Source organism: Fusarium venenatum (assembly GCF_020744135.1).
Source record: "Fusarium venenatum strain MPI-CAGE-CH-0201 chromosome Unknown EDB82scaffold_3, whole genome shotgun sequence".
Lineage (NCBI taxonomy): Eukaryota > Fungi > Ascomycota > Sordariomycetes > Hypocreales > Nectriaceae > Fusarium > Fusarium venenatum.
Window position 1 is genome coordinate 4,065,307 of NW_027072131.1, and position 22,815 is coordinate 4,088,121.

Consider the following 22,815-nt stretch of genomic DNA (forward strand, 5'->3'; position numbering starts at 1 on the left):
GCGCTTTTTCACGAGTAAAAAGGGACAGGGATCCTTTGCTTCATTCTTAGCGAGGCACGAACTAACCCCTTGGCCTAAGTTAGAGTGAATTCATCACAGGACATGCCCATCTTAGGATGCACGTGTTTTCTTCTCTCTCGCATCATTTGATGAGATGGGTAATTTTAAAAATGACACTTGTTTTCCTGACACGAAAGCCACCTTCTGGGGAATATTGACACGTCTTGTTTAGTGTAGTTGACCGTTTTCAGCCACTGACATCAATTGCCATATCTCGACATGGTATCCGTAGCAATCTCATCCCATTGAATCCTTTCGGCTGAGCGGCCGATTCCTTTGCCAAGAGATAGTTCATTAACCGACGACCCGTTTCTTTTGATTCGTTTCCTGAGTCATCTTTCGATATTTCCAGATACTAGACCATTTCTGGAAACTCAGCCCTTTCGAGGGTCCAACCGCGAAAAGACTTGGCGAACACTTCACCGGCCCGAGGCTTATTAATTCTGTTGGTTTGCTGGTTGTTGGTCCTAACAAGTTATAACGTAACATCGCTCGCTTTGTTGAATAGGCGAGTCAGGTTGTGCAAGGCAGCAGTGACGTTTTGACAAGGACTGAATCAGTTGCCCAAAAGAGTGACATTAAGACCTTCATTGATCTCCGTCTAGGGAGGGGAATACTACGGTGATACTATAAAGAAAAGAGCTGATCGTTATTTTGTTTCTTCTGAGCTTGTTTCTTAGCATGTTTGGTGGGTGGATGATTAGTGGAGCGTCTGCCTTGTCAAGACCCGTCAAGATAAGAGTTGGCCATGGAGTATCTGGTTTAGTGTCGTTTTGAAGCTATTCGCGCTCATGTTTTAGGCAATTTCCGTGGGTAGCTTGGCGATCCACAGTTGTAATGGGGCCGAGCTTACCCTAGACAACACGCATCAAATGGATTTGGAAAGCATGTGAAGTCAACAAATGGCAAGAAGGACTGAAACGATAGAGAACTATCTTGAATGCGATAAAGAGTTTCTTTATGTAGTTCAAGATAAACTGTAACTAAGGTTCACATTCTACTCCCAGGTTTTTCCACATCTTTATCCTTGATACTTGACAAACTCGGTTGTGTTAATTCAAAACAACACGCAAAATAAACTATTATGATGGTATCATTGCAACAACTAGCCTATTCCCAACTCCAGATAACATTAAATTGCTTCATATTCATTACATTTGTTGAACAAATCATGATGTCATCTGTAACAATCCTTCCCTGTTCGCATCTTCACTAACGTCACCATGATTCACTTCAAGTCGACTGCATGAAACAAATGACATTTAAATACAAAAACAAATCCATAATTGATCTCTTCCAAACTAAATTCAAACACATACGATATGCAGTCCATCCTCCAAAAAGCAACGGGTATCGGCCCGCAGGTCGTCAAACCTGAGAACCTGCAAGGCCGCGTCGCCATCGTAACCGGTGGCGCCTTGGGTATTGGCTATGAAGTTAGTCGTGCACTCGCCCACGCTGGCTGTAAAGTCATTATGGTGAACCGCAAAGAACAACAAGGCACAAGAGCTATCGAAGCTGTCAAGAACGAGAAGCACGGCGCCGACATTGACTGGAAAGAATGTGACATGGGTAATCTGTCTCAGATTAAAGAAGTCTTTGGAGGTTTCCGCGAATCTCTTGATCGACTTGACTTTTTGGTACTCTCAGCCGGTATCAACACCAATCAGTTTGGTCTAGACTCTGATGGAATTGAGAGGCACTTTGGTGTCAACTTTCTTGGTCATTTCTATGTCTGCAATCAGTTGTGGCCTCTATTGAGAAAGACGAGCAAGATGGACAACACGCCACCTCCTAGAGTTGTCTTTGAGGCCAGTGAGATGCATCGTCTTGCCCAGCTGTCAAATGTACAATTCAGGACAAAGGAAGAGATCAATGACCCGGATCTAGATCCAACTGCGCGATACAACCGAACCAAGCTGGCCATGATCTTGTTTGCAAAATACGGCTTGGCTGGCAAGGTCATTGCCGAGAACAAAGACAAAATATATGCTCTCTCTGTCCATCCTGGAGCAGTAAGTCCCTCTTGCATCGTTACCACAAACTGAATTCTGATGTCACATAGGTCAACACTGCGATGCAGCAGCAGTGGAAGGATGCCTACCCGGGCCTTACAGGAAAGCTTCTTTCCTGGGCCATGCTGGCTATTGGTCGTGACGTCGAGCAGGGTTCTTACAGTGCCCTCTGGGCATTGACTTCGTCTAAGATTGAGGAGGAAGACTTAAACGGCTACTATTTTGCTGACCCTGATAAGGAAGGTCAAGAGACAAGTCAAGCTTCTAACCCTGAGTTGGCTAGTAATCTTTGGGATCTCAGCACGAATTTCATCAAGGAAAAGCTTGGGGATGATGCTTTGGTGGATTGGAATAGTTCGTAGATGTTTTATCATGGATGGAATTAATGATATGTGCGTATGATAACAGCCGGATTTAATTGAGAGATAAACCGACTATTAGTACATTCGTTTCATTACTATCATGCAGACTTATTTTTCTTTATGCCTGAGCATTCGTATCGGCAACAGACTGCACATCAGCAGCTGTTGATCCTTTTCCAGGTGGTCCACCCTTTGCTCGAGCCTGATACAAGGTTAGAAACTGGTTTTTTTAATGATAGTTTAGATTCAACTTACCTCGGCCCTTTGAACCTCAGCGGCATCCTCCTTGGTTACTTCAGTAGGATCCTTCCTCACAACCTCGCCAGCCTTTTCCAAAAAGTTCTTTTGTCTATCGTGCATACTTTGAGCAGTTGCAGCAGCGCCACCCTTGATGGGACCGCCGCCTGTCAAGCTGGACTCTTCTGAAGCGATGGCTGCGGCCTCAGTTTGGGTGATGGGGCGGCCATCGACGGCTTGGGCTTTGATATCGTCCTTGGTGGGAAGGTTTGACATTTTGTAGATTATGATTAGACTTTTGGAGTGAGGGTTGAAATGATTATCGATGAAATTGAAGATGAATAGTTAATACTTCTTCAGGATTCTTGTCATTTTATCAATGTGGAATTACCTATGATATCATACCACGGCGTCGTCACAGCTCCATAAAACAGCACAGGCATTTGGCCAGGATCATCGTAATCATGATCTCATAAGATTTGAATGGAAATATTAAAGAGAAAGCTTTCGAAACATTGTGTATTGTTCTGATGTCGTAGTGAATCGAGAGTGTAACTTAAATTGCAAGTCGAATTCTATAGTCATATCGCAACGGACAGGATAATTAATACACAAATGAGAAATTCCAATGAGAAAGAAATCTATTTTGGCATGACATAACCTGACCAGAGAAATAATATGTTCGGGATCGCTAACGTGGCATGCTATATATCTGTTGTGTAAACTCCAATAATGGCGAGAATGGAATTGTTGTAAGGCTAGCAGGAAGTGTCAATTCGAGAGGGGCGACAACTCGCGAATGCGAAGAATACCGTTGCAATCTATCTAGATACTCCGTAGGATATCGGATAGTTATTCCGGATCGGAGGAATGTTGGTAAGCTTTGCTGACATTGGCCGTGCCTCGTGGTCTGACCTCGGAGACTTTTCTTACGCGTTGATTGTCAGGACCAGCCCAACCGCGCGGAATAGGATGGCTATTTTTGCCGAGCCATACGATATGCCTTGTCTGTCTTTTGATATTTGGCTGGGGTATTTGTAGTATAAATAAACACTTAAAGTCTCTTCATTGATCCTGCCAAACATCCACAGTACTCTCAGTCTTCTATTCTAGCAACAAAACAACCATCATGTCTGGGCTTACTTCAATCCAGTTTACACCAATCATACTTAAAGGCATCTCAGCCGTTTTTCTTTACCAAGGTGGCGACCATGTCGCCCAAGGTGTCAAGAAATATCTGTCACCAGACGAACGAGCCAAACTTCCATCAGACGTCGTCACTCTGATGGATTCACAATACCGCTTCTTGGGAGCAATGTACATGGGTTTTGGGGCTGTAGTTGGTTGGACATCCTTTGAAATTTCCGAAAGACATGTCCCACTGGCTATCATTATAGGAACACTGACGCTGGCTGGTATTGCAAGGGCTGTATCAGGTGCGGTGTTTGGCTGGGCTGTTCCATGGCTTCAACGAGCTACTATCACTGAGATTGTTGTGCCGCCTTTCATCTATTGGTTTGGTATTCGGAAGTACATTTGATATGACAAAGTATGGGGCTGAGATATATTCTGAAGGCTGAATCATAATGGAAGAAATTCAAGGTGAAATTTTACATATGTTGCGCACATGAATGGCTCAAGAATTGGGTTGAACTGTAAACTTGTATTCGATTCAGAAATAGGCTTCATAAAGCAGCAGGCCATATTACCATAAGGGCATTGTAGAGAAACCTTATCATCAGTTTATTACCCCAAAGTTTGAAAATATCCTCGTTGTCACGGGAATTAACTTCAAATGGGGCATGAAAAAAGAAATGTAATAAATCTCATTGTCAAAAGAAGTTGTCGCAAATCTTGCATCCTCACGCATATATAAATCTTCGGATGCCCCTACTTGATAGAATGGAAATTTCATCTAGACACAACAACCTCATCACCTCAACATCAACTTCAAATTGACTGAACAGCACAATCAAAAACGATTATGGGTTACTCAAACCTACCAAACATTGAAGCACTGCATGGCGACCTTACGCTGAAGTATGAGAAACATTTCCCCAGAATCCAAAAGATCTGGTGGGTATCCAACCAAGCCAAGCGTGAACAGTACTTGAGAGCCAACAAATCATCTTTCTATAACATCCCCAAAGATTCATCAATCAATAGACCGTGCTCATCCATGAGTCTCTGCCCTGATTGGAATGTCCTCGATATCACAGAGGCAAAGTCAGACTATCTTCTTGACATTATCACGCACCGAGCTACTAAGTCTCTGGAAGAGTAATTCTGGGAAGATGTCAATGGAGGTCCCATCACAGAAGCTACGAATGATGAACTATGGCAATCGTGTCCCTGGGACGCGTATACCTACTTCAGCCAAGACCTTTACGGAGAGATGATTCTGATCTCAAAGGAAAGTGATGACGAGATCTTAAACAAGTTTGACGACGATATTGAAGCTGGTATCCTCGTGCCGGTACATATAGGAAGGCTCGTACTTTCCAGACAAGATTAAATGCTTCGAAATCTCCATACAATCGTCGGCGCGATACTAGACGGTACGTCTCAGCGCAAACATCGAAACAGGGGATCAGGCAAAAAGAGAGACGCCCAGGATACGGAAGAAGCGACCCCAGCGTCTAGGATGCAGGACTTGATTGACTACGCTGTAAGACACAAAGAAGATTGCGAAGCACAACTGTCACTTCTTTGCACACAACCTACTGTCCTCTACAATACCGCGGAGGCTCAATTCCTTAGCCGACTCGAGCATGTCCGTGAGGATTACGGATACGGAGATAGGGAACCAAGTACATATCTCAAAGCCACTGGGAGGGACGTCTTAGACGTAGTTCATGCCATGGTACGCGGTATCGCATTTTGGGAATCTATGGAGAGCTTGCTTTGCATCATTGAAAAGTTCTCCAACGAAAAACTACGTAAACGAAAAGCCATCAACAAGTGTTGAAGATGTGCAAAAGACAATTTTTCCGCGCACAAAAGTCCGCCGAACACCATGTTGCTACTGGTATGGGATGGGGATGGTTCACTTGTGAGCGTTTCTGGGACTTGATCTATCTCAGGATGGAAATGTCTAGAGCAGAGCTGATTTTGATAGATCTGCATCTTCACTATCTCCTAGAACTCTTTCATACTTTTAACATTTTCGACGCTATGTACCAGTTGAGGAAGCTTGGCAGTATTTATAAATCGGACCCCTGGGAACTCGAGCGGTTGTCGAAGAGAGAGTCTCGCGGTTTGTATGAAGTATGCTCTATTGTAGCCTTCTTTCAAAAGTTGCGCGCGACTTTCCCTTCGGTTAACAAGGTTCAGGATCTTTCCCCAGGCCTAGGAAAGGATCTTTTTGTGCCAGGCCTGGAGGAGGTAGATTTGGAGTTGGAGAAAGTCAAATGTGAGACTTTCTCTTCAGCATCTTTCTCCAATCTCGACGATCCCTTGAAGCCGGAGATGACAGGAAAGACGCTCGAAGAACTCGACGACCTTGTCAGGGAAAAGACTGGTACAACTGTGGATGTAATGTATCAGGAGCAAGTCAACGAGATGGTTCGGACCTTGGAAATTCTCAAAAGAATCGGTCATGCCATAGAGATGTTCTGGCTGGGCCATTCCGAGGGTGGAGATCCTGCAAAGAGAGCTGAGAGTAGAAGGAAAAGAGACGAGAGGCGTGCGTCGCAGTCTCCAAGTGATTCGAGCTCACTCATTTCTGAGCGTTTTGACACAGACTCTACTTCCGTAGTCCAAGAGGCTGACCCGATAACTGCTTGAGGACTCTTGGCTTTGCTTGAGAAGCTGTAAATACACATTCAGTTTTGAACAGCAGTTGTCAACCATCTGGAGGTCTTCTACCTTTACCTTTCTTTCTGCCTATCTTTCCGGATATCGCGCCTCTCATCACGTACTTGGTAGTTTTATTGTACATATCGTTTTTTCTAAATACAAATTACATCAATTTTTAGTTCATATTCAAATGATCGCCTTTCCTCATCAACTGACATTTTTCTCTGTGTAGTTAGTGGATGTAGGTTGATTACGGCCAATATCAAAACCTAAATAATGATGCTATACAATATTATCAGATCGCGTTTATCATTGAATATATCACATGTTTCTAACCAAAGACATCGGCAATTGATAGTTAGTTTAATACGCTAAATCTCCAACATCCCTGTTCGCATTATCTCGTCTATGCTCGCTTCGCCACGACACGAGCCAAAGTTAGTCAGCATGCGAACAAACAAGCGGTAAGGCCTCCAGCCTTTTGTCTCTGCAAATTTCATCAGCCCCTTTTGTCTTTATCGTGGGAAACCATTGTAACATTGAACCTCGAAACCAAACCAGCATCATGGCAGACACTTATGACGTACGTAAATTGTGCTAAACTCTATCTATTATGCTAACACGGTTTGATTACAGCTTCGTTGGAAAGGTGATACCTCCCAAATATCTTGCTTATCGTCAGCTCTTACTAAATATCAATAGTTCTTCTCCTCGGCGACTCTGCAGTAGGCAAGACAAACATCGTCAACCAATTCACACAAGCCCAATTCGATGCAGAGTCTAAGCCAACCCTGGGTATCAAGCCCACCAATAAAATAGTCCAAGTGGGCTCCAACGCAGTCAAGGCTAGCATCTGGGATACCGCTGGTCTGGAACGATATCGTGCCACTGTGAACTACTACTATGATGCTATCGCCGTGCTGCTCGTCTATGATATTACCAACCGCAAGAGCTTTGAAAATGCTTCTCGTTGGCTTCAAGAGATCCGGACACACGGCGAGCCTGGCATTGTCGTCATGCTTGTTGGCAACAAGAGTGATTTGGGCAACTTGAGAGTTGTAGAGACCCAGAGGGCTGTTAGGACCGAGGAGGCTGCTGTGTTTGCTCGTATGTTCTTTATTATGATTTCTGAGTTGTTGAGTGATTAAAGCTTATCCATCGCAGGTGAAAACAAGATACCCTTTGCTGAGATATCCGCCCGGTACGCAAGTCAGGTTGAAACTACCTTTCAGACTCTTTTCAATTGTAAGTTGTCGTTGATCCTAATGTTGCATTCTTGGTAGCTTATTTGGTTTACTTTAGGTATCAACAAGAAGATTTCTGCCGGCTCGTCGTAATGACGGGCGAATCTAGAGAATTCAGTCCCAGGACTCAGTTTTATGTTGCGTTTATTTGGGTTCTATTTTGTTTGGTAAGAGGTAACGGTGGACATTCTATTCCAAAGCCACTTATTGGCAGTTTTAATACATTAGACATGTTTTCAGTCGGCGATCATATTCCCTCATAGTCCATATTTAGACTCACTCTTATCTATGCTGATTTGAATTACCAACCAAGGATTAGTGACTTGACTGCTGCATATCGGAAACTGCAGGGATATGAAACTCAGTGAGTTAGTTGGTGATCATCTGTCTGCCTAGGGCTGAATGGTTGCAATCTTTTCAACTTACTAATTTCCGAGTCACCAATTAAAAAGCAAAAAAATGGTTAGCATTGCTTACTATGGGTCACATTTGGGGGCTGAAGTCTAGACTAATCGCTGCGGCTCGTACCTGGAGCGAATCCTTTCTGCTGCAGGCTCCAGGGGTCTAAAGATCAAATGATTACAAAATCTAGTTGAATCTCCTACTTCAACTTCTCTTGTATCTGTCTGTTTATACGCTCTCAAAATGCCTGAACGAAAGTTCCAACTAATTAACGACTACGACATATCACGAAAATATCACGGTATCAACATTCCAAAACAATGGCAGGCATGGGAAACAGCACACTTGTTCCGCGTAAAATCCATCGCCGAGCAGCCTGAAATACCCGCACGACTGATTTCTTACGGCTGCAACAATGGTGATCCGGATGCTCTGAACTGCACTACAACTTGTGCCAACGCGACACTCATGTACAGCAAACCAGAGAATCTGTGGAATTGTATGACTCTTGCGACACTCGGTATGCTGGTTGGTCCTGGAAATGATACGATTGATCGAGAGAACGAGAAAAAGATGGACGAAATCTTTCACTTTGGCACCGTGGAAAAGTTCAACACTCTGAATGTCTTTACAAAAGTGAGGAATTGTGCTTGGGCATCGTGCTCCGATTCGACATACGGACATTGCACAGGAAGTCTACATGACTTTAGATGTTCACCAATAAAGCCTAGCAATATTGAAAAGTTCGGAAGAGTCATGGCGAAGCCTTACTGTCAAGCTGCCAGTGCGGGTATTGATCTGGATATTGCAGGCCAAGGAGTGAGTAGTTCTCTTTGATACCGGCAGAGACAAATTTCTGACAATGGTTGACAGATTGTGACGGCTTATATCATCCAACTCGTCCTTGTCCTATTCCTCTGTCTTTGCTTTAAACTCGCAACGTCATGGATACGGACGTTTGGCCGAGTGACAACCTCATTCCAAAAGGGTTCTTCACTACGCGATACATGCCACCAAGTACAAACAAGAGTAACAAAAACTCGATTCGCCTACGCTGCATCATCCGCTATGCGGGACTTCCAAGAGTCCCAAGCTCTTTTCGCTGCTACCATTTCCATCACAGCCATCATCACCTTTGACGGCGGTAACAAAGCTGGTTTGGCAAATATGCTCACTCTCTTTTCTTGGATGTTCAACCATCGCATTCTTCAGGGCCTCATCACAGCTGGTATGTATCCTGTGCTGATGGCGCAGTTGGTCATGCATCGAGTTGGAGAGCGTCGCTTCTACACCCTATTCTTCGTTGTCCTCTCATGGATATTCATGACTGCCATCACTGAGTTTCAGGACTTTGACGCCGAAGCATTTGAGCAGCATCTTAAGCAAGTTTCTGCGGTAGAAGCTTGTGGAAATATGCCTGGGCCGATGAGCTTCTGCCAGGGTATCAAGGAAAAGAAGAGCTACGAGTTCTTTGCGACCACATTGACTTGTCGATATGTTGTTCATGTCGTCATGTCTTGCCTCATTATCGACTACATCCTCTACTTTATCAAGACACGTTTTGCTAAAGATGAGGTCAAGTATACGCAACTTGGTGGAACTGCGCCGCCATTCCTTTCCTTCACAGAGACGAGAGGCGCCAGACGCGGGTTGGGTATCTTCTGGGCCATAACGGAAATTCTCACTGTAGTCATGATTTTCATCAGTCTGCAAGAAATGGTGCAGCTACTTAATATGCACACAGCAGAAGGTGGTATTTCCACATGGGGCTTCGGTCAACTTGTTGCTGTGGCTATTTGGTTCCCTGTCATGATCAAGTTTCTCTGCTTGAATATTGGTAAGTCTACAGCATCTATGGACTTACTTGACGTATCACTAACCTGCGCAGTTGGGCCAAGAAAAGAAGTGAAACAGACTGATGACAAGCAAAATGGGACACAAGTCTTGGAGCTGGTCAGCCACCCGTACGACAAAGCAGACCACCCAGTCCAGGGACCTGTGGTGTAGTGTTCTGTATAATAGATTCTGTTGATATCCAAACTGTCCTTCTTCGCTATTTACTCATAAGAGTCCCATGCAAACCAGTCAAACATGACGTCAAATGGGCGCTTCGTACCACGTGAACCTTCTTGCTCGCCCATTGGGAAACTGTTCATTATCTCGCTGGTCACATTTCCAGTCGATATTTGTCCAAGTGATACAGATTGAAGGGGGAATAGATCTGCTGGGAGCCGCTCTAGATATTGTTTCAAGTCAACCCCAATCTCGTCGCCCAACTCAACTTGAATATCTTCGACAGTCATGGCGGCATTACTATTCAAGGTGCCGATGCTCGATACGTCCCCATCGGGGATAGGCTGAAACAACTCTTTGTCCTGCTCTGAAGTGCCGCGGCCACCAACTAGAACGACAGCTAAACGGTGGAACACCTTTGCAACCTTCTTAAGGCGTTCACAAAGAGGGGCCAGTAGTTGGAACTGATTGCGTATACTAGAGTAATAAGAAACTGTCGACGACAGAAGCTCGATGTCATGTTGTTTGGTAGTTATAGAGATAAAGGCATGGTCATGTACTAGATTCTCAAATATGACGAAGAATGGTATAAATGGAAAGTAGAGTAGATGCCTGTGGTCCAAGGCGTTAGCTCTTTGATCGAGAGCACTCTGTTGTGGGGACTCACCAAGTCATGGGGTTATATATGGACGTCCAATTAGACACCAATGAGGGAAGAAGAGAAATAGCCTCTCGCGCGGCTTCAAGTCTTGGGCCGACGCAAGATGGATCAGCTCTAGTGAGAACCAAGAATACGTGTAGATACTCAAAAGTCATGGTGCTTATGCCTAGTGACATTTCCCGCAACTGGTTCGGACTAGATGAAGCCCTTTCGCCTTCCAAGATACCGTCCAACAACTGGTCATCATTAGCACCTCAATGCGTACTGAAAGTATTGGGTTCTAAGTCAAGGGCTTATTCTCACATGTTTGGTTTGAGTCTGCCACTCGGTCAGGTCTGTCTCCAACTGGTCTCTCTTTGAGATCATGTCTGTGTTGCTGGCCAGATCTAGAATATCCCCTGTCAAGCGAGCAAGTTTCACCCGCGCAATAAACATATGGGCTCCAAAGACAAATGATTGTTCTTGCCCATCTGCTGATTTAGATCGAGGTTGGAAACGTGTTAAGTGTCCAAAATCTGGGAGCACAACGGTTCCATATGTGTTAGATGGAAGGAAACATGGCCGGCCAAATGCTAACGAACAAGACTTGTCGACAGCAAAAAGCATCCAGAATAGACTTAGTCGTTTCTGATGAGCCTCAAAGTCCGGGCTATTAGACAAGTGAAGACCCAGTGCCTCAGCCTGGCGACACGCATGACCCACGAGCATCCACGAAAGACTTGGAGATGCATAATCTTCACCATGAATGGCTAGCAATATGAGAGTCTGCAAGTGTACGAGGTGCGGCTCAAGGAAGATTCTGCTGTCGTTAAGGGCTAGCTTCACGTTGTTTCGGAATCCTTTGGTTTCGGCACTCTGATCCTCGGATAGCATTGCGAGGATCATATAGTCGATGTACACGATCCAAGACTTTCGTACAACTTGTCCCGGATTGAATAAAACTTGGAGTAGGTGCTCTTCTGATGGTGGCACGAAGAATGCATCGCCTAGGCCGACGCTTTCGAGAAACTCTGCAAATATGTTATCAAACCACGTTTCCTGAGTGTTTTGACGTCTTACTTACTTCCTATCAACTGGTAACCCTGGGATTTTGATGGAACATAGAAGGAGTTTCCTCTCAATTGGTTATCAGCTACTGCTGTTGTCAATGAAGTTGATAAGAACTGTAACTCGCTAGCAGCGCTCTGTTGGAGTGATGAAGACAAATTTCCAGTCGCTCCATGAACAGAATTGGTTGCATCATCCAACACCGCGAACGAGTTCTGCTTGCCAACATACAATCTTGAAGCCTGATCGTCAGCTGAGGTAGTCTGAAGAATGGTATTGCCTTTCAGCGAAGTTGAGGAGATCTCATCGATGGCCACTACCGCTTTATTGACGACATCGGTTAAGTCTTGAATTGCGTTTTCAATATTTTGCAATCGAATCTGTACATCATCGGGCTTCTGGTTATTTGCCAAAACAGCCGTAGTCGTTAAACTAGTACCGGTATTCGGAATATCCCGGGCATAGTTGCATGGACCAGGCCATGGCTTGCAGGCTCCGCATTTGGGAAACTCCCTCGTACATCTGAAGTAATCAGGTACAGTGTCATAGGACCAGTAAAGAATCATACCTGAACTTCTTCTGCCTGCAATAGTTGCACTGAAAGTCATATTAGCACAAAGTTGGTAACTGCGCGTTCACCAACCTACCGCGTAGCGAGCTAAATCAGTGCCAGTCATCGTAGAGGCAACAAGAAATTCAATATTGCTATGTGTATGGACCTGGATGGAGAACAGAAGATGTAAACGATGATGTAGGAGGGACAATGGTCTCTGTCATCAACGCCGAAGAGGAGAAACTTGATTGGACAGCCTCGGGAATGTAAGTGCTTACCTTCCGAGATCAGCCAATCAAATGTTTTCATGTCGGAGATCAGATCGCAAGGCACTCGAGAGATTCGTCCGAGTCAAACTTACTCGGCAAGACGGTTGCTTCGACTGTAGACAGGAGTAAAGGTATAAAAAGTTGTGAGGATCCCTATTGTCCCATCGAAGTAATTGTTTCAACTTGTTTTTATTCGGCCATTTATACCTACATCAACTTCATCAAATCAAACTAGAATCACCTCCCATCATGTCCAACATGGCCTCACATGTCGGCAAACAAGCACCTATTGCCATCATCGGAGCTGGACCAGGAGGTCTCACACTAGCACGTTTACTCCACATCAATGACATAAACTTCATCGTGTACGAGCGAGATGCTGACCCTAAACCCCGATTCATCAACCAAGGTGGCACTCTGGATATCCATGCCTCATCAGGCCAACTTGCAGTCAAGGAAGGGGGACTCTTTGACAAGTTCAAGAGCATTGCCCGCTGGGAAGGGTCCAGAGTTTGCATGCAGAATCCATCGGGCACTGTCAAATCCGTGTTTGGAGAGGACCGCGATGCGCCTGAGATCGATCGTCTACATCTTCGCAAGATGCTGCTCGATTCTATTCCAAATGACAAGATCATGTGGGGACATGGAATCAGAAGTGTCAGTAAGGGTACTACTCCTACCGATAACGTTGTTTTCTTTGAGAATGGTAGCTCCTCTTCAGGCTTTCGTCTCATTATTGGTTGTGATGGAGCATGGAGCAAGGTTCGATCTCTTGTGAGTACATTTTCCTATTGTGTGTGTAACTAAACTAACCCCTGGTAAGGTCATGTCGACGAAGCCTGAATACTCTGGTAAAGTCTTTATCGAGGGAAGCATATCTCACGATAATCCTACTTACAAAACTGCTGTCAAAGACGCCGGACCTGGAACAATGTTAGCAATGGGGCAGCAAAAGATGCTGGCAGTCCAGCAGCTAGCTGATAATTCCTATCGCTTTTATATCGGAATGGATGCCCCAGAAGGTGAATATCAGAAACACATGACTGCCACTGATACCGACAACATACGCAGCAAGTTTCTATCATCATACGACTTCTTTGAAAATTGGACCCCAGAGCTCAAGGACTATCTTAGTCACGCCGAAGGGCCGTTTCACGCGTGGCCTTTGTATCGATTGCCGGTTTCCTCCCTGACGTGGCAGCGTATTCCAGGTATCACACTTTTGGGAGACGCCGCTCATCTTTCTACTCCTCTTGTTGGCGAAGGCGTAAACATGGCAATGTTTGATGCGTTGATGTTATCAAAAGCCATCGTCAAATGCAAGAATAGAGCTGAGCTTGGAGAGTCTGAAGAGATTCAACTAGAAAACGCTCTGGAGAAATACGAGATGGAAATGTTGGAGCGTGGTCGGCATCATATTTCGCGGTGCATCGCCCGTGAAAGGGAATTCTTTTCTGAGAATGCAGCTGAAGACTTTATCGACATGGTCAACAGCGTGATAGACCGAGGCAAAAACGAGACAACACATCACAGTTGAACGACATTCCACGATCAATGAGAGGTCATATTTAAGAATGAGTTAGCTTTTACAGTACCGTTTAATTAAGATGCTGTAACAGTCACAATGCAAAGAGATATAAGTTTGGATAAATATCCTTGTTTGTATAATTGAATCGAATGTAAAACCGTGGATGCTGAGTGATTTATCATCTCGTTCTCAGACCCGGTATCATGTTACGTAAAAACAGACCAAGGGTGTTAATAAACCCAGATCCAACAAATATGCCCATATAGTTTTTGGGTAATGTCCATGGTTAAGTTATCCACTGATATTCGTATGCTCCCATAATATCAAAATTTTGCTTTCATACTAGTAATGCGATTATTGGCTCTGGACAGTGACAGCCTTGGCGACCTGGTTCTGAAGACCGCCAACTTTTTCCTTGAGATCGCTCAAGATACCCTTGTCCTGTTGTCCGTTGGTCTTGGAGTTTCCGAGAACGTAATCCTCGTCACTGCTGCTGGAGTCCTGCTGAAGACCGTCAACGCCTTCGGGGCCGGAGGCATGGAGCTTGCTGTTCTCAACGCCATTCATGGCAACCTGGTGAGCGTTGGCCTGGCCGTTCTCAACGGGGGCACCGTTGAGGGTGTAGCCGGTGTCGCTGGAGTCGACAAACGCCTCAATACCTGCACCCTCGCGGGGGTATGACTTCATGATCTTCTTGTGCTCCTCAAGAGCAGCGACCATGTCCTTGTGGCTGACGTCGTTAAGGAAGACGCAGTCTCCCATAGGGTTGACGGGGACAGCAGCACGGAGCTTACCATCACGAGTCTTGAGGATGGCAGCAGTAGCCTTCTCCAGAAGATCGGCATCGAAATCGGGGTGGTCCATGGAGAGACCAGCGCGGGAGAAGAGGTTTAAGAGACGTTTGTGCTCTTCAGAAGAGAGAAGACCACGGATGTTGGCCAGAGTGGCAGAGTAGGCCATGTCAATAGAAATGGCATGACCGTGGCGGAGAGGAGTCTCGGGAACAAGCTCGTGGAGAGGAGACCAGGTGTGACCGTAGGCAATGACACGGTCGAGCATAATCTCGTGAAGGTTGGGTGTCTCGAGCTTGAGCATCTCGTGGATACCAGCACGGCAGATCTTGTCAGCGACGACCTTGATCTCAGGAGAGGCATCGTCAGATCGACCAAAGCCAGTGTCGATGAGCTGCTCGCAGTACTTCTCGAGAAGGTCATAAGTCTCCTTGTGAGCACAGGTGGAGATCTTGATCAGCTCAGCGAATCCATTTCGGATCTGAGCCACAGGGAGACTGCGAAGGAATGTGAAGTCAAGGAATGTGTGGGAAGGAGCATGGTAGGCACCGAGACGGTTCTTGTAGCGGCCGTAGTTGACAGCGACCTTGATAGAGACGGAAGCATCAATGAGGCCAATGACAGTGGTGGGAATACGGACGTAGTTGGTGTTGCGGCGGTAAGCAGCACAAGCGAAGCCAGCAACGTCGGTGACAAGACCACCACCAACAACAAGGACGGGCTCCTTGCGGTAGATTCCAAAGTCGGTCATGGAGTCGACAATGGACAAAAGAGTATCCATGGACTTGGCTTTCTCACCAATCATGGTCTTGTGGATAGTGAGGGGGATACCATAGTGGTCAAAGTAACGCTGCATCTGCTGGCCATACAGGTTGAAGATGTTCAGATCCATGACGGCCAAGCAGCGGCCCCAAGGAGAGTAAAGCTGGTACAGCTGAGGGTTGACGGGGTTGAAGACGCCATCGAGAAACTCGAAGTCATACTCAATCTTCTCGTAGCCACAGACAGCAAAACCCTTGGCTGTGGGCTCGACGGTAGCATTCATATCAGACATGGTGGGCAGGTGTAAGAGGGAGGTAACACAAGGTGAGAGAAAGAGGTAAAAAGGTGGTAGGGTGTAGAAGAGATGAGATGAGATAGGAGGAGGAGAGTGTGCAGGTTGAACTGTGATTATAGAAGAGACAGGTTCTAATCAGGGCTGGGATAAGCAGCTTTTTATGTATCTGGAAACCCCTCAGTTGGAAGGAGTCCTAGGTAGTAAGGCCGTCGAAAGAGGGTCTTGACGGATGGTTTCGCAACAGACAATGTTCGATCGGTTGCAGAGAGTGAATATCCAACTGCCGACAACGGAAAGAAGATTCAAGCCAGGGTCGTGACCAGAACAAGTCAGAGGTACTTGGATTTGACGCAAAGGGATGGTTGTGATATATGTATAGAGACATTTCAGACATTATAAAATGTCTCATTGGTCATGGATAATATCCAAGGGATCACTTTTGAGGCCAGAATGAGGTGATAGACTAGGTAGCAGGTACTAGGCCTGTAGACTCGACTTAGAAATTTGGGGGTTGAGAGGTGCATTTCTTCATCTTTACACACCACAGCCAACAGGAACAGGAGGAGACAAAATGAACCACACAAACAGATAGAACAAACCAGGATGTCGTACAACGAATGTTGGTGTCATGATGGTGTTACTATGATGGGGCTCAAAGGTTTTAGTTTCTGGGGCGGTGCTCCGTGGAATGACATTGGACGGCTACGGGTAGAAGTGGCTGGATAGGTACCCGCCGTGCAAGTGTAGTGGACTATAGTTAGTGGCTGGACCCTTTGAGTCGTTTGAGCACGGCATCTTGTATCCTATCTTGATTCGTCGAGGTTGTTGCGCATCCCGCGTCTCGAGGTGTCATATACTGAGAAACAGAGGGGCAGTATTACGCCAAGGGAAAGTACCGTGGACATAGGTGCTGTAGAGTAACCACAACCTAGACTGAGTTCAGTTGAGTGAGTGAATATAAGTCGTTGGAGTCGACACATTGAGAGCGGTCTAGGGGTGTGATTTAGAATCTCCAGGGGTGATCTAGAGAGAGGGGTTTCTATTTTCTCTCTGGTCTGGACTCGGGTATCGAAAATCTGACGAGATCTTAGCTTGGTGCATCTGTGGCTTAGACTGGGGGAGGGAAAGATCCGCGGGCGTGGGGCGATTTAGATATTGTATGCGTGCCTGGATTGAGCATGAAAGTACTGTCTAGACTGTATTCTCGTAAAGACGGGTCAGTTTGAAATGGAGCTGCTTCAATTACACTTAGAAAAGGTACCTCTAGACAGCTCCTCTTGCATGTGCGCGTCATCCATAAGTGAGCTTACCCCACGTTGTCTCGGTCCAACGTTTTGGTGAGAGACTAAGGACATGCGAAGTGAGGAACTAGAAAGACTGAAATTGGCCATTCTAGACCCTGAAGTGAAGATGGGGAATTTGTTTTAGTAGATGAAAGAGAAATGGGAATGTTGTGATAGATGATCTGCAACTGTCCATATTATCTTATCTCTCTCTATTTTCAGGGACCATTCAATGTTGTACAAGAGTTTGTGCAACACACACAACTTAATTGACCGGTTGAAGAGAACACCCTTTTGTTTTCTTTCTATTAATTCTCTGAATTATTATTGCTTTCGGTCTCTTGCATCTTTGGTTGAAAGAATTGACATCCACTCTTACCCCCAGGTCTCTTTGAAACTTCGCTGTAGAATCGATACGTCATAGAAGTAAGCAAGGTACGCAACAGAAAGAGGAGAAGAGACAAGAACCTCGTCAACCGGTGTAAATAAAACAAACAGATTGAGTCAAACCCCTCTTCCTATGGGCTGTTGACGATTCCGGGTGTCTACTCTAAGAAGTGCAACAATCTCGACCCATCCTATCGGTATTTAGCACTGCACACAGTCTGTTCACAAAGTCTCTCACACATGGTGGCGATACAGAATACTACCCGGGAGCAACTTGTGCAACCACGAGAGAACAGCGTGGGTGTTGCAATTGGTGCATGTACGTGCTTTACTGCACATGAGACTTGAAGCAGAAGCTCGTTGTGCTTTACCGGTGTGGAAACCCGCATGTGGGATCATATGCAGAAAAGGTCAGAACGAGAATGGGCATTTTGAACGTCAACGGAAAAGACAGAGAGAAATGCAATGTCAATCACAAAGTCTCAGACAATATCCGCTTTGGATCGAGGGCGGAGCTTATATTCCTGGCGATCAAGCTAAGATCTATCCCCTCTTTCCATCTTGTCTCTAGCTCTCTGAAATGTTCATATTCGATCTAGTTCGGTTTTAGTAGTGGGAGTGTCTTACGGAGGGACCCCGGAATGCGTTGCGCCGTGATTTGCGCCACAGAACGCCGAGAAAGGCAGCGTTTGATGAAACAAGAACTCCAAAGTCATGACGTCTTGCAATTGACTTTGTTTGTTCCTCGAGCTTGTGTCCCCCCGCCATAGCTAGAGCTCCAAGTTTGTCAAGCTCTCTACCATGTTCAAGCAAAGCCAAAGTGAAGCTTGAAATTGACTGTTTAAACACAATTTACCATTGCATCTCTAAGTTTACTCACAATGGCAAACCCCGAAACTTCCCGGGTGGCGCAATTCACCAAGAATCTTTCTCTGTTTCTTCTCAGCTTCATCTTCCTGCCGACAAACCTCTTGTTCGCGTTGACTGCTTTCCTATGGAACCGGTTAACCTCGAAACCTCCTACTCCGACATCCCATAGCCAAAATGATCAAGATAATTTGGACAAGACCACGATCCTCGTCACGGGCGTGAATATGGCAAAGGGATTGTCCTTAGCACGAATGTTCCATCGTCGCGGCCATCGCGTCATCGGCGCAGACTGCTACTCCCTCTCTCCCGGTCGCGTTTCCCGTGCAATCGATGTCTACTACCGTCTTCCCGTTCCCTCAGATCCTTCAACGATGTCCTTGGATGACCCCTACCTGAACCGAATCACGGAAATCATCAAACACGAGGATGTTGATCTTTGGGTGTCAGTCTCTGACGTCAATGCCGCGATTGAAGATGCTGCCGTCAAAGAGATTATTGAAGCCCGCACAAGCGCCAAAGCGATCCAATTCGGTATCCAAGATATTCGCAGACTACATGAGAAGGATGCTTTCATTGAGCACACAAAGTCTTTAGGTCTGACGGTGCCGCATACTGAGGCTGTACAAGATAAGGAGGATGTCATCAACTTCCTACAACGCAATGGCGGTCTTGAACTAAAGCCTGGCGCGAGACAATATCTTGTCAAGCCCGTTGGTGTAGACGACGTTGCCCGCTTCACGATGCCTCTCCTTCCTCTGTCTTCCGAAGACGCTACCCTGGCGCGCATCGACACCATCCCATTCGATACGGCCAAATGCTCCTTCATCATCCAAGAGTACATTACCGGTCCAGAATTCTGCACGCACGCACTTATTATCCGAGGTCGCGTGTGCGCTTTTGTCGCGTGCCGTTCTGCAGATGTTCTTATGCATTACTCTGCTCTCCCTGCCGACTCTCCGCTTAGCAAGGCTATGCTCGACTTCACACTCAAGCAGGCTGAGGAGGGTGGCGAGAACTTTACTGGGCACATGAGCTTTGACTTTTTGATTAACCAGGAAGATGAAGATGGTACTCGATCTGGCGCCGAGAAAGACGTTACGATATACCCTATTGAGTGCAACCCCAGAGTCCACACAGCGACAGTTTTGTTTAACAATACCCCCGAGATTGTCGACGAGTACCTTTCTGTCCTATCATCCTCTTCTGAGCGTAGATCGCTTTCAAAGCCCCCTCTGTACCCCATCAATCCTCAAGACTACTACTGGGTCAGTCAAGATCTTATCGAGCTTGTTCTCTGTCCATTCTACCACACTCTTTTCCGAGGAACTACGGGATTGTCCCATGTTTCGAAGTCTATTCATGCCTTTGCACAGCATCTAATATACTGGAAGGATGGTACCTTTGAGTCTTGGGATCCCATGCCTTGGTTGTGGATGATGCATGTCTACTGGCCTGTGCAGTTTGCCTGGTACATGTCGACTGGGTCTGTTTGGACAAAGCTGAATGTCAGTACTGGAAAGGCGTTCAAGGGGTGAATGTTTCGTGTGCCATTGATGATTTAGTAAGTAGTAATGCAGTTCTTGTACGGTGTATTTCTTTGGAAAGGTTAGGTAGATACCACCAGTAATGGAAGAGGAATTACTTGATGATAATCCATGTAGTTAAGTACCTGCTTGTCGATCGTTTCTCCAAATGCACTGTAACTATCCCGTGATCCTGTACGTCACTGCACCACTTTTGAGTATGAACACCAAACCATAAACAACGACACTATTCACAAGCTCCACTCTTCGAACACATCAACAACCTGGATATCATCCAATATTCACCAATTTATTCCTTTCAAGCCCATTGAACTTCTCCAATATATTTTTGTATCAGTCGCTACCACTCAGGCCAGACACGCAGGGATATCCCACCCCACCATATCTGATAAGCCCAAAGGTGTATATACACGCCAGAGTGGTATCCCTATCGTGAGATTACTCACAGACCACATCGACCGCCGCCCCCGATTTAGGCTGTTGTCCCAAAACGTCCAACCCTGTGCAACCATTAATTCCAGCCTCCTTTAATTCATGTCATGTGTTTCCTTTTTCCAAAGTAGTGCCCCCCTTCTGCTAGGCCCAGGGGTAAATCTGCACTTGGACTCATCACTTGTCACCTGCACCCCATACATAACAGTACTGCACCCTCTGCGCCCCCGCGTTTGACATATTTCCCCAGGAACCCGGTTAAGAGGCTTGCTTGAGGTTGCAACGCTCTTTTGACAGAACTGACACGGCAGTTCCTAGCGTCTCGGGCTGTAAGGGAGGGACGGGAGATTGTAACACGTGGCAAGGCGTATTATTTACTTGTTCCCGTGTCATGCGAGGCTCATGCTTGATGTATGATGGTGCAGGAGTCTTGACACTGTGTGGTCGCCTCTTGTCGTACGGAATCTGCCCTTGATGGTGTGCCAAGGTAGGCGGGTTGTTCTTCTGGAAAGGTCCAAGGTATTTCCCGTTTAGATAGGGCTATTTTGCATGACTTATCATGACTACCTACCATCCGTAGATCTCATGACGTCTTTCTTCAGCTCAATGAATGGTCCGTAATTGATAATCCCAACTGTGCCTTCGCAAACGTAATTCGATAGGTGTCCCCGATCACTTCAATGCCGTGTTTATTTTATCTCATGAGATAAACGTATTGGATTACGTTAGCTACACTCTGAATAGTAAGGTTTCTATGGGCTTTATCTTTGCTTCGGTTTATATACAAAAAAAGCCAGCTGAGCTTCATCACAAGATCACCCCGACCAACCTAGCCGCTGAGCTGCATATCCCATCAACATGTAAGAATGAGATTTCCATGAAAGTTAAGTGTTAGGGTTATCTTAACATAGACTTATTGTGAACGTTGGCAGGAAATCTCATAAAATGGGGTTTGCAGGTGATAAAACAGACCGAGACTACACGAGAATCTATCGATCACTGGACTGCACAGTCGATCACTGGTTGAAGTTCGTCAAAGACCTCTTCATTATTAACGTGTTGCCAAAAGAAAATTCCCTATTTTAGAACATTTGTTTTTATCGAGTAGGAAGCCAAAAACAAATGCAAAAGTGCCTTGGTCCAGTTAACTCCGGCAATATACACCGAGGCTTCAAACTAAACATGCTATCAACCTCGAGTGGGACATAACTGAAATACGATTTGGTTGCTGAAGAATGTTATCCTTGCTAGTAACCTGTAATTTAGGGGCAAGCCTCTTCATAAAGCGTTACATATCCCTATGCTCCGTCATTAGCATCAGGCAAATGTGCAAGGAGAGATACAACTTACCAAGTCCTTGCCCGGCTGTTCCTTACAGTCGCTTGACAGGGGAAAGTAGCGCTTGACGGACCACAGAAACGTGAGAGGATTGTAGTTAAAGACAAACTTGGCATCCGGAGCTTCTTTGCGGAAGATATCGATAGTCTCTGTGTCACATTAATACTACACCCCTGTTCAACGTCAGGTCATTCATTACCTTCAAAAAGCCCGATGACATCTGGGATTTGTGATCCCCTCACGCCAAAGCCTATACCAGCGGCGTGCCAGTGAACGTCCTTCATTTGATCAACGAACTCATTTGGTGGCATCTCGGGTCCTCGCCAAACAGCTAAATAAGTTCTTTAGCAGGTCTATCTCTCCTGCTTGTGACTGTTCTTACCCCGAACATTATATCCAGCCTCTCGAAGTTCACGTGTGTGATTAAAGATTTGCTCCTCTACCAGCTTGGCATCGTAGCCTTGCTGAGTAACATATTGATGACGACCTGGCAAACCACTAAATAAAATAAAATCATTAAATACTGCAATAGTAATAGAGATGGATGTCCTTACGTGTAAAAGACGTTTACTTCACCGCATCCAAAGGGTGTTGTGGCTGCGCCAAATAAAGAGTTGAAGGCGAGGATGGTTTGTTCAGCACGCATAATGGCTCTCTTTTAGTATGGATGCGAAATTGATTTTCGGTTTTTGAGGAGGGAAATGAGAGATTTATACTGGTATCAGTGTCGCGCTAATGCCGACGCCACTGCTTAAGCTGAAGTCAATTCTGGCTAATTGCAGTGAGCTTCAGCTCAGCCAGACCTCAGGGTATCAGAAAAATTGACCGCTGGAAGCATAAGAGACGAAATTAGTAGGTCACTTTATGACCCTTAGGCTATAGTTCTCAGATTACTTATTTTTATACGCTGAGACTTAGGAGGCT

General features: G+C 45.7%; 11 protein-coding genes across 11 annotated transcripts; 7 read left to right on the top strand and 4 right to left on the bottom strand.

The window, feature by feature from the left end:
* The first annotated feature begins 1,291 nt into the window (after window positions 1-1,291).
* Window positions 1,292-2,514, top strand: EDB82DRAFT_506928 (uncharacterized protein). Its single transcript, XM_025727654.2, has 2 exons — window positions 1,292-2,075; window positions 2,126-2,514. The coding sequence occupies exons 1-2, from the start codon at window positions 1,383-1,385 to the stop codon at window positions 2,435-2,437; spliced, it is 1,005 nt and encodes a 334-aa protein (XP_025582100.2). The 5' UTR covers window positions 1,292-1,382; the 3' UTR covers window positions 2,438-2,514.
* On the bottom strand, window positions 2,515-3,447 carry EDB82DRAFT_506929 (uncharacterized protein). Its single transcript, XM_025727656.2, has 2 exons — window positions 2,693-3,447; window positions 2,515-2,639 (listed from the first exon to the last, which is right to left on the bottom strand). Exons 1-2 carry the CDS (start codon window positions 2,948-2,950, stop codon window positions 2,556-2,558), a joined length of 342 nt encoding a protein of 113 aa, XP_025582101.1. The 5' UTR covers window positions 2,951-3,447; the 3' UTR covers window positions 2,515-2,555.
* A 161-nt stretch (window positions 3,448-3,608) lies between these two features.
* Window positions 3,609-4,328, top strand: EDB82DRAFT_506930 (uncharacterized protein). Its single transcript, XM_025727657.2, has one exon. It carries the CDS (start codon window positions 3,804-3,806, stop codon window positions 4,212-4,214), a length of 411 nt encoding a protein of 136 aa, XP_025582102.1. The 5' UTR covers window positions 3,609-3,803; the 3' UTR covers window positions 4,215-4,328.
* Window positions 4,329-5,189: 861 nt separating this feature from the next.
* EDB82DRAFT_477743 (uncharacterized protein) lies at window positions 5,190-6,460 on the top strand (the record flags this gene model as incomplete). The annotated part of the gene is made up of 3 exons (XM_065608097.1): window positions 5,190-5,537; window positions 5,645-5,726; window positions 5,793-6,460. The coding sequence occupies 3 exons, from the start codon at window positions 5,190-5,192 to the stop codon at window positions 6,458-6,460; spliced, it is 1,098 nt and encodes a 365-aa protein (XP_065464004.1).
* A 512-nt stretch (window positions 6,461-6,972) lies between these two features.
* Window positions 6,973-7,983, top strand: EDB82DRAFT_506933 (small GTPase superfamily). Its single transcript, XM_025727659.2, has 5 exons — window positions 6,973-7,055; window positions 7,109-7,121; window positions 7,175-7,579; window positions 7,637-7,717; window positions 7,775-7,983. Exons 1-5 carry the CDS (start codon window positions 7,038-7,040, stop codon window positions 7,807-7,809), a joined length of 552 nt encoding a protein of 183 aa, XP_025582104.2. The 5' UTR covers window positions 6,973-7,037; the 3' UTR covers window positions 7,810-7,983.
* Window positions 7,984-8,314: 331 nt separating this feature from the next.
* On the top strand, window positions 8,315-10,150 carry EDB82DRAFT_245848 (uncharacterized protein). Its single transcript, XM_025727660.2, has 3 exons — window positions 8,315-8,937; window positions 8,992-9,955; window positions 10,007-10,150. Exons 1-3 carry the CDS (start codon window positions 8,362-8,364, stop codon window positions 10,123-10,125), a joined length of 1,659 nt encoding a protein of 552 aa, XP_025582105.2. The 5' UTR covers window positions 8,315-8,361; the 3' UTR covers window positions 10,126-10,150.
* Window positions 10,151-12,588, bottom strand: EDB82DRAFT_245857 (fungal-specific transcription factor domain-containing protein). The gene is made up of 6 exons (XM_025727661.2): window positions 12,487-12,588; window positions 12,408-12,436; window positions 11,856-12,361; window positions 11,096-11,802; window positions 10,799-11,028; window positions 10,151-10,743 (listed from the first exon to the last, which is right to left on the bottom strand). Exons 1-6 carry the CDS (start codon window positions 12,514-12,516, stop codon window positions 10,176-10,178), a joined length of 2,070 nt encoding a protein of 689 aa, XP_025582106.2. The 5' UTR covers window positions 12,517-12,588; the 3' UTR covers window positions 10,151-10,175.
* A 111-nt stretch (window positions 12,589-12,699) lies between these two features.
* On the top strand, window positions 12,700-14,280 carry EDB82DRAFT_568003 (uncharacterized protein; the record flags this gene model as incomplete). Its single annotated transcript, XM_025727662.2, has 3 exons — window positions 12,700-12,721; window positions 12,945-13,435; window positions 13,485-14,280. The coding sequence occupies 3 exons, from the start codon at window positions 12,700-12,702 to the stop codon at window positions 14,196-14,198; spliced, it is 1,227 nt and encodes a 408-aa protein (XP_025582107.2). The 3' UTR covers window positions 14,199-14,280.
* Window positions 14,281-14,473: 193 nt separating this feature from the next.
* EDB82DRAFT_245867 (uncharacterized protein) lies at window positions 14,474-16,132 on the bottom strand. The gene has a single exon (XM_025727663.2). The coding sequence runs from the start codon at window positions 16,032-16,034 to the stop codon at window positions 14,544-14,546; it is 1,491 nt and encodes a 496-aa protein (XP_025582108.1). The 5' UTR covers window positions 16,035-16,132; the 3' UTR covers window positions 14,474-14,543.
* Window positions 16,133-18,429: 2,297 nt separating this feature from the next.
* On the top strand, window positions 18,430-20,290 carry EDB82DRAFT_506939 (uncharacterized protein). Its single transcript, XM_025727664.2, has one exon. It carries the CDS (start codon window positions 18,589-18,591, stop codon window positions 20,110-20,112), a length of 1,524 nt encoding a protein of 507 aa, XP_025582109.2. The 5' UTR covers window positions 18,430-18,588; the 3' UTR covers window positions 20,113-20,290.
* A 1,294-nt stretch (window positions 20,291-21,584) lies between these two features.
* Window positions 21,585-22,559, bottom strand: EDB82DRAFT_506941 (uncharacterized protein). The gene is made up of 5 exons (XM_025727665.2): window positions 22,446-22,559; window positions 22,274-22,389; window positions 22,091-22,222; window positions 21,904-22,040; window positions 21,585-21,851 (listed from the first exon to the last, which is right to left on the bottom strand). The coding sequence occupies exons 1-5, from the start codon at window positions 22,535-22,537 to the stop codon at window positions 21,816-21,818; spliced, it is 513 nt and encodes a 170-aa protein (XP_025582110.2). The 5' UTR covers window positions 22,538-22,559; the 3' UTR covers window positions 21,585-21,815.
* Window positions 22,560-22,815: the final 256 nt, after the last annotated feature.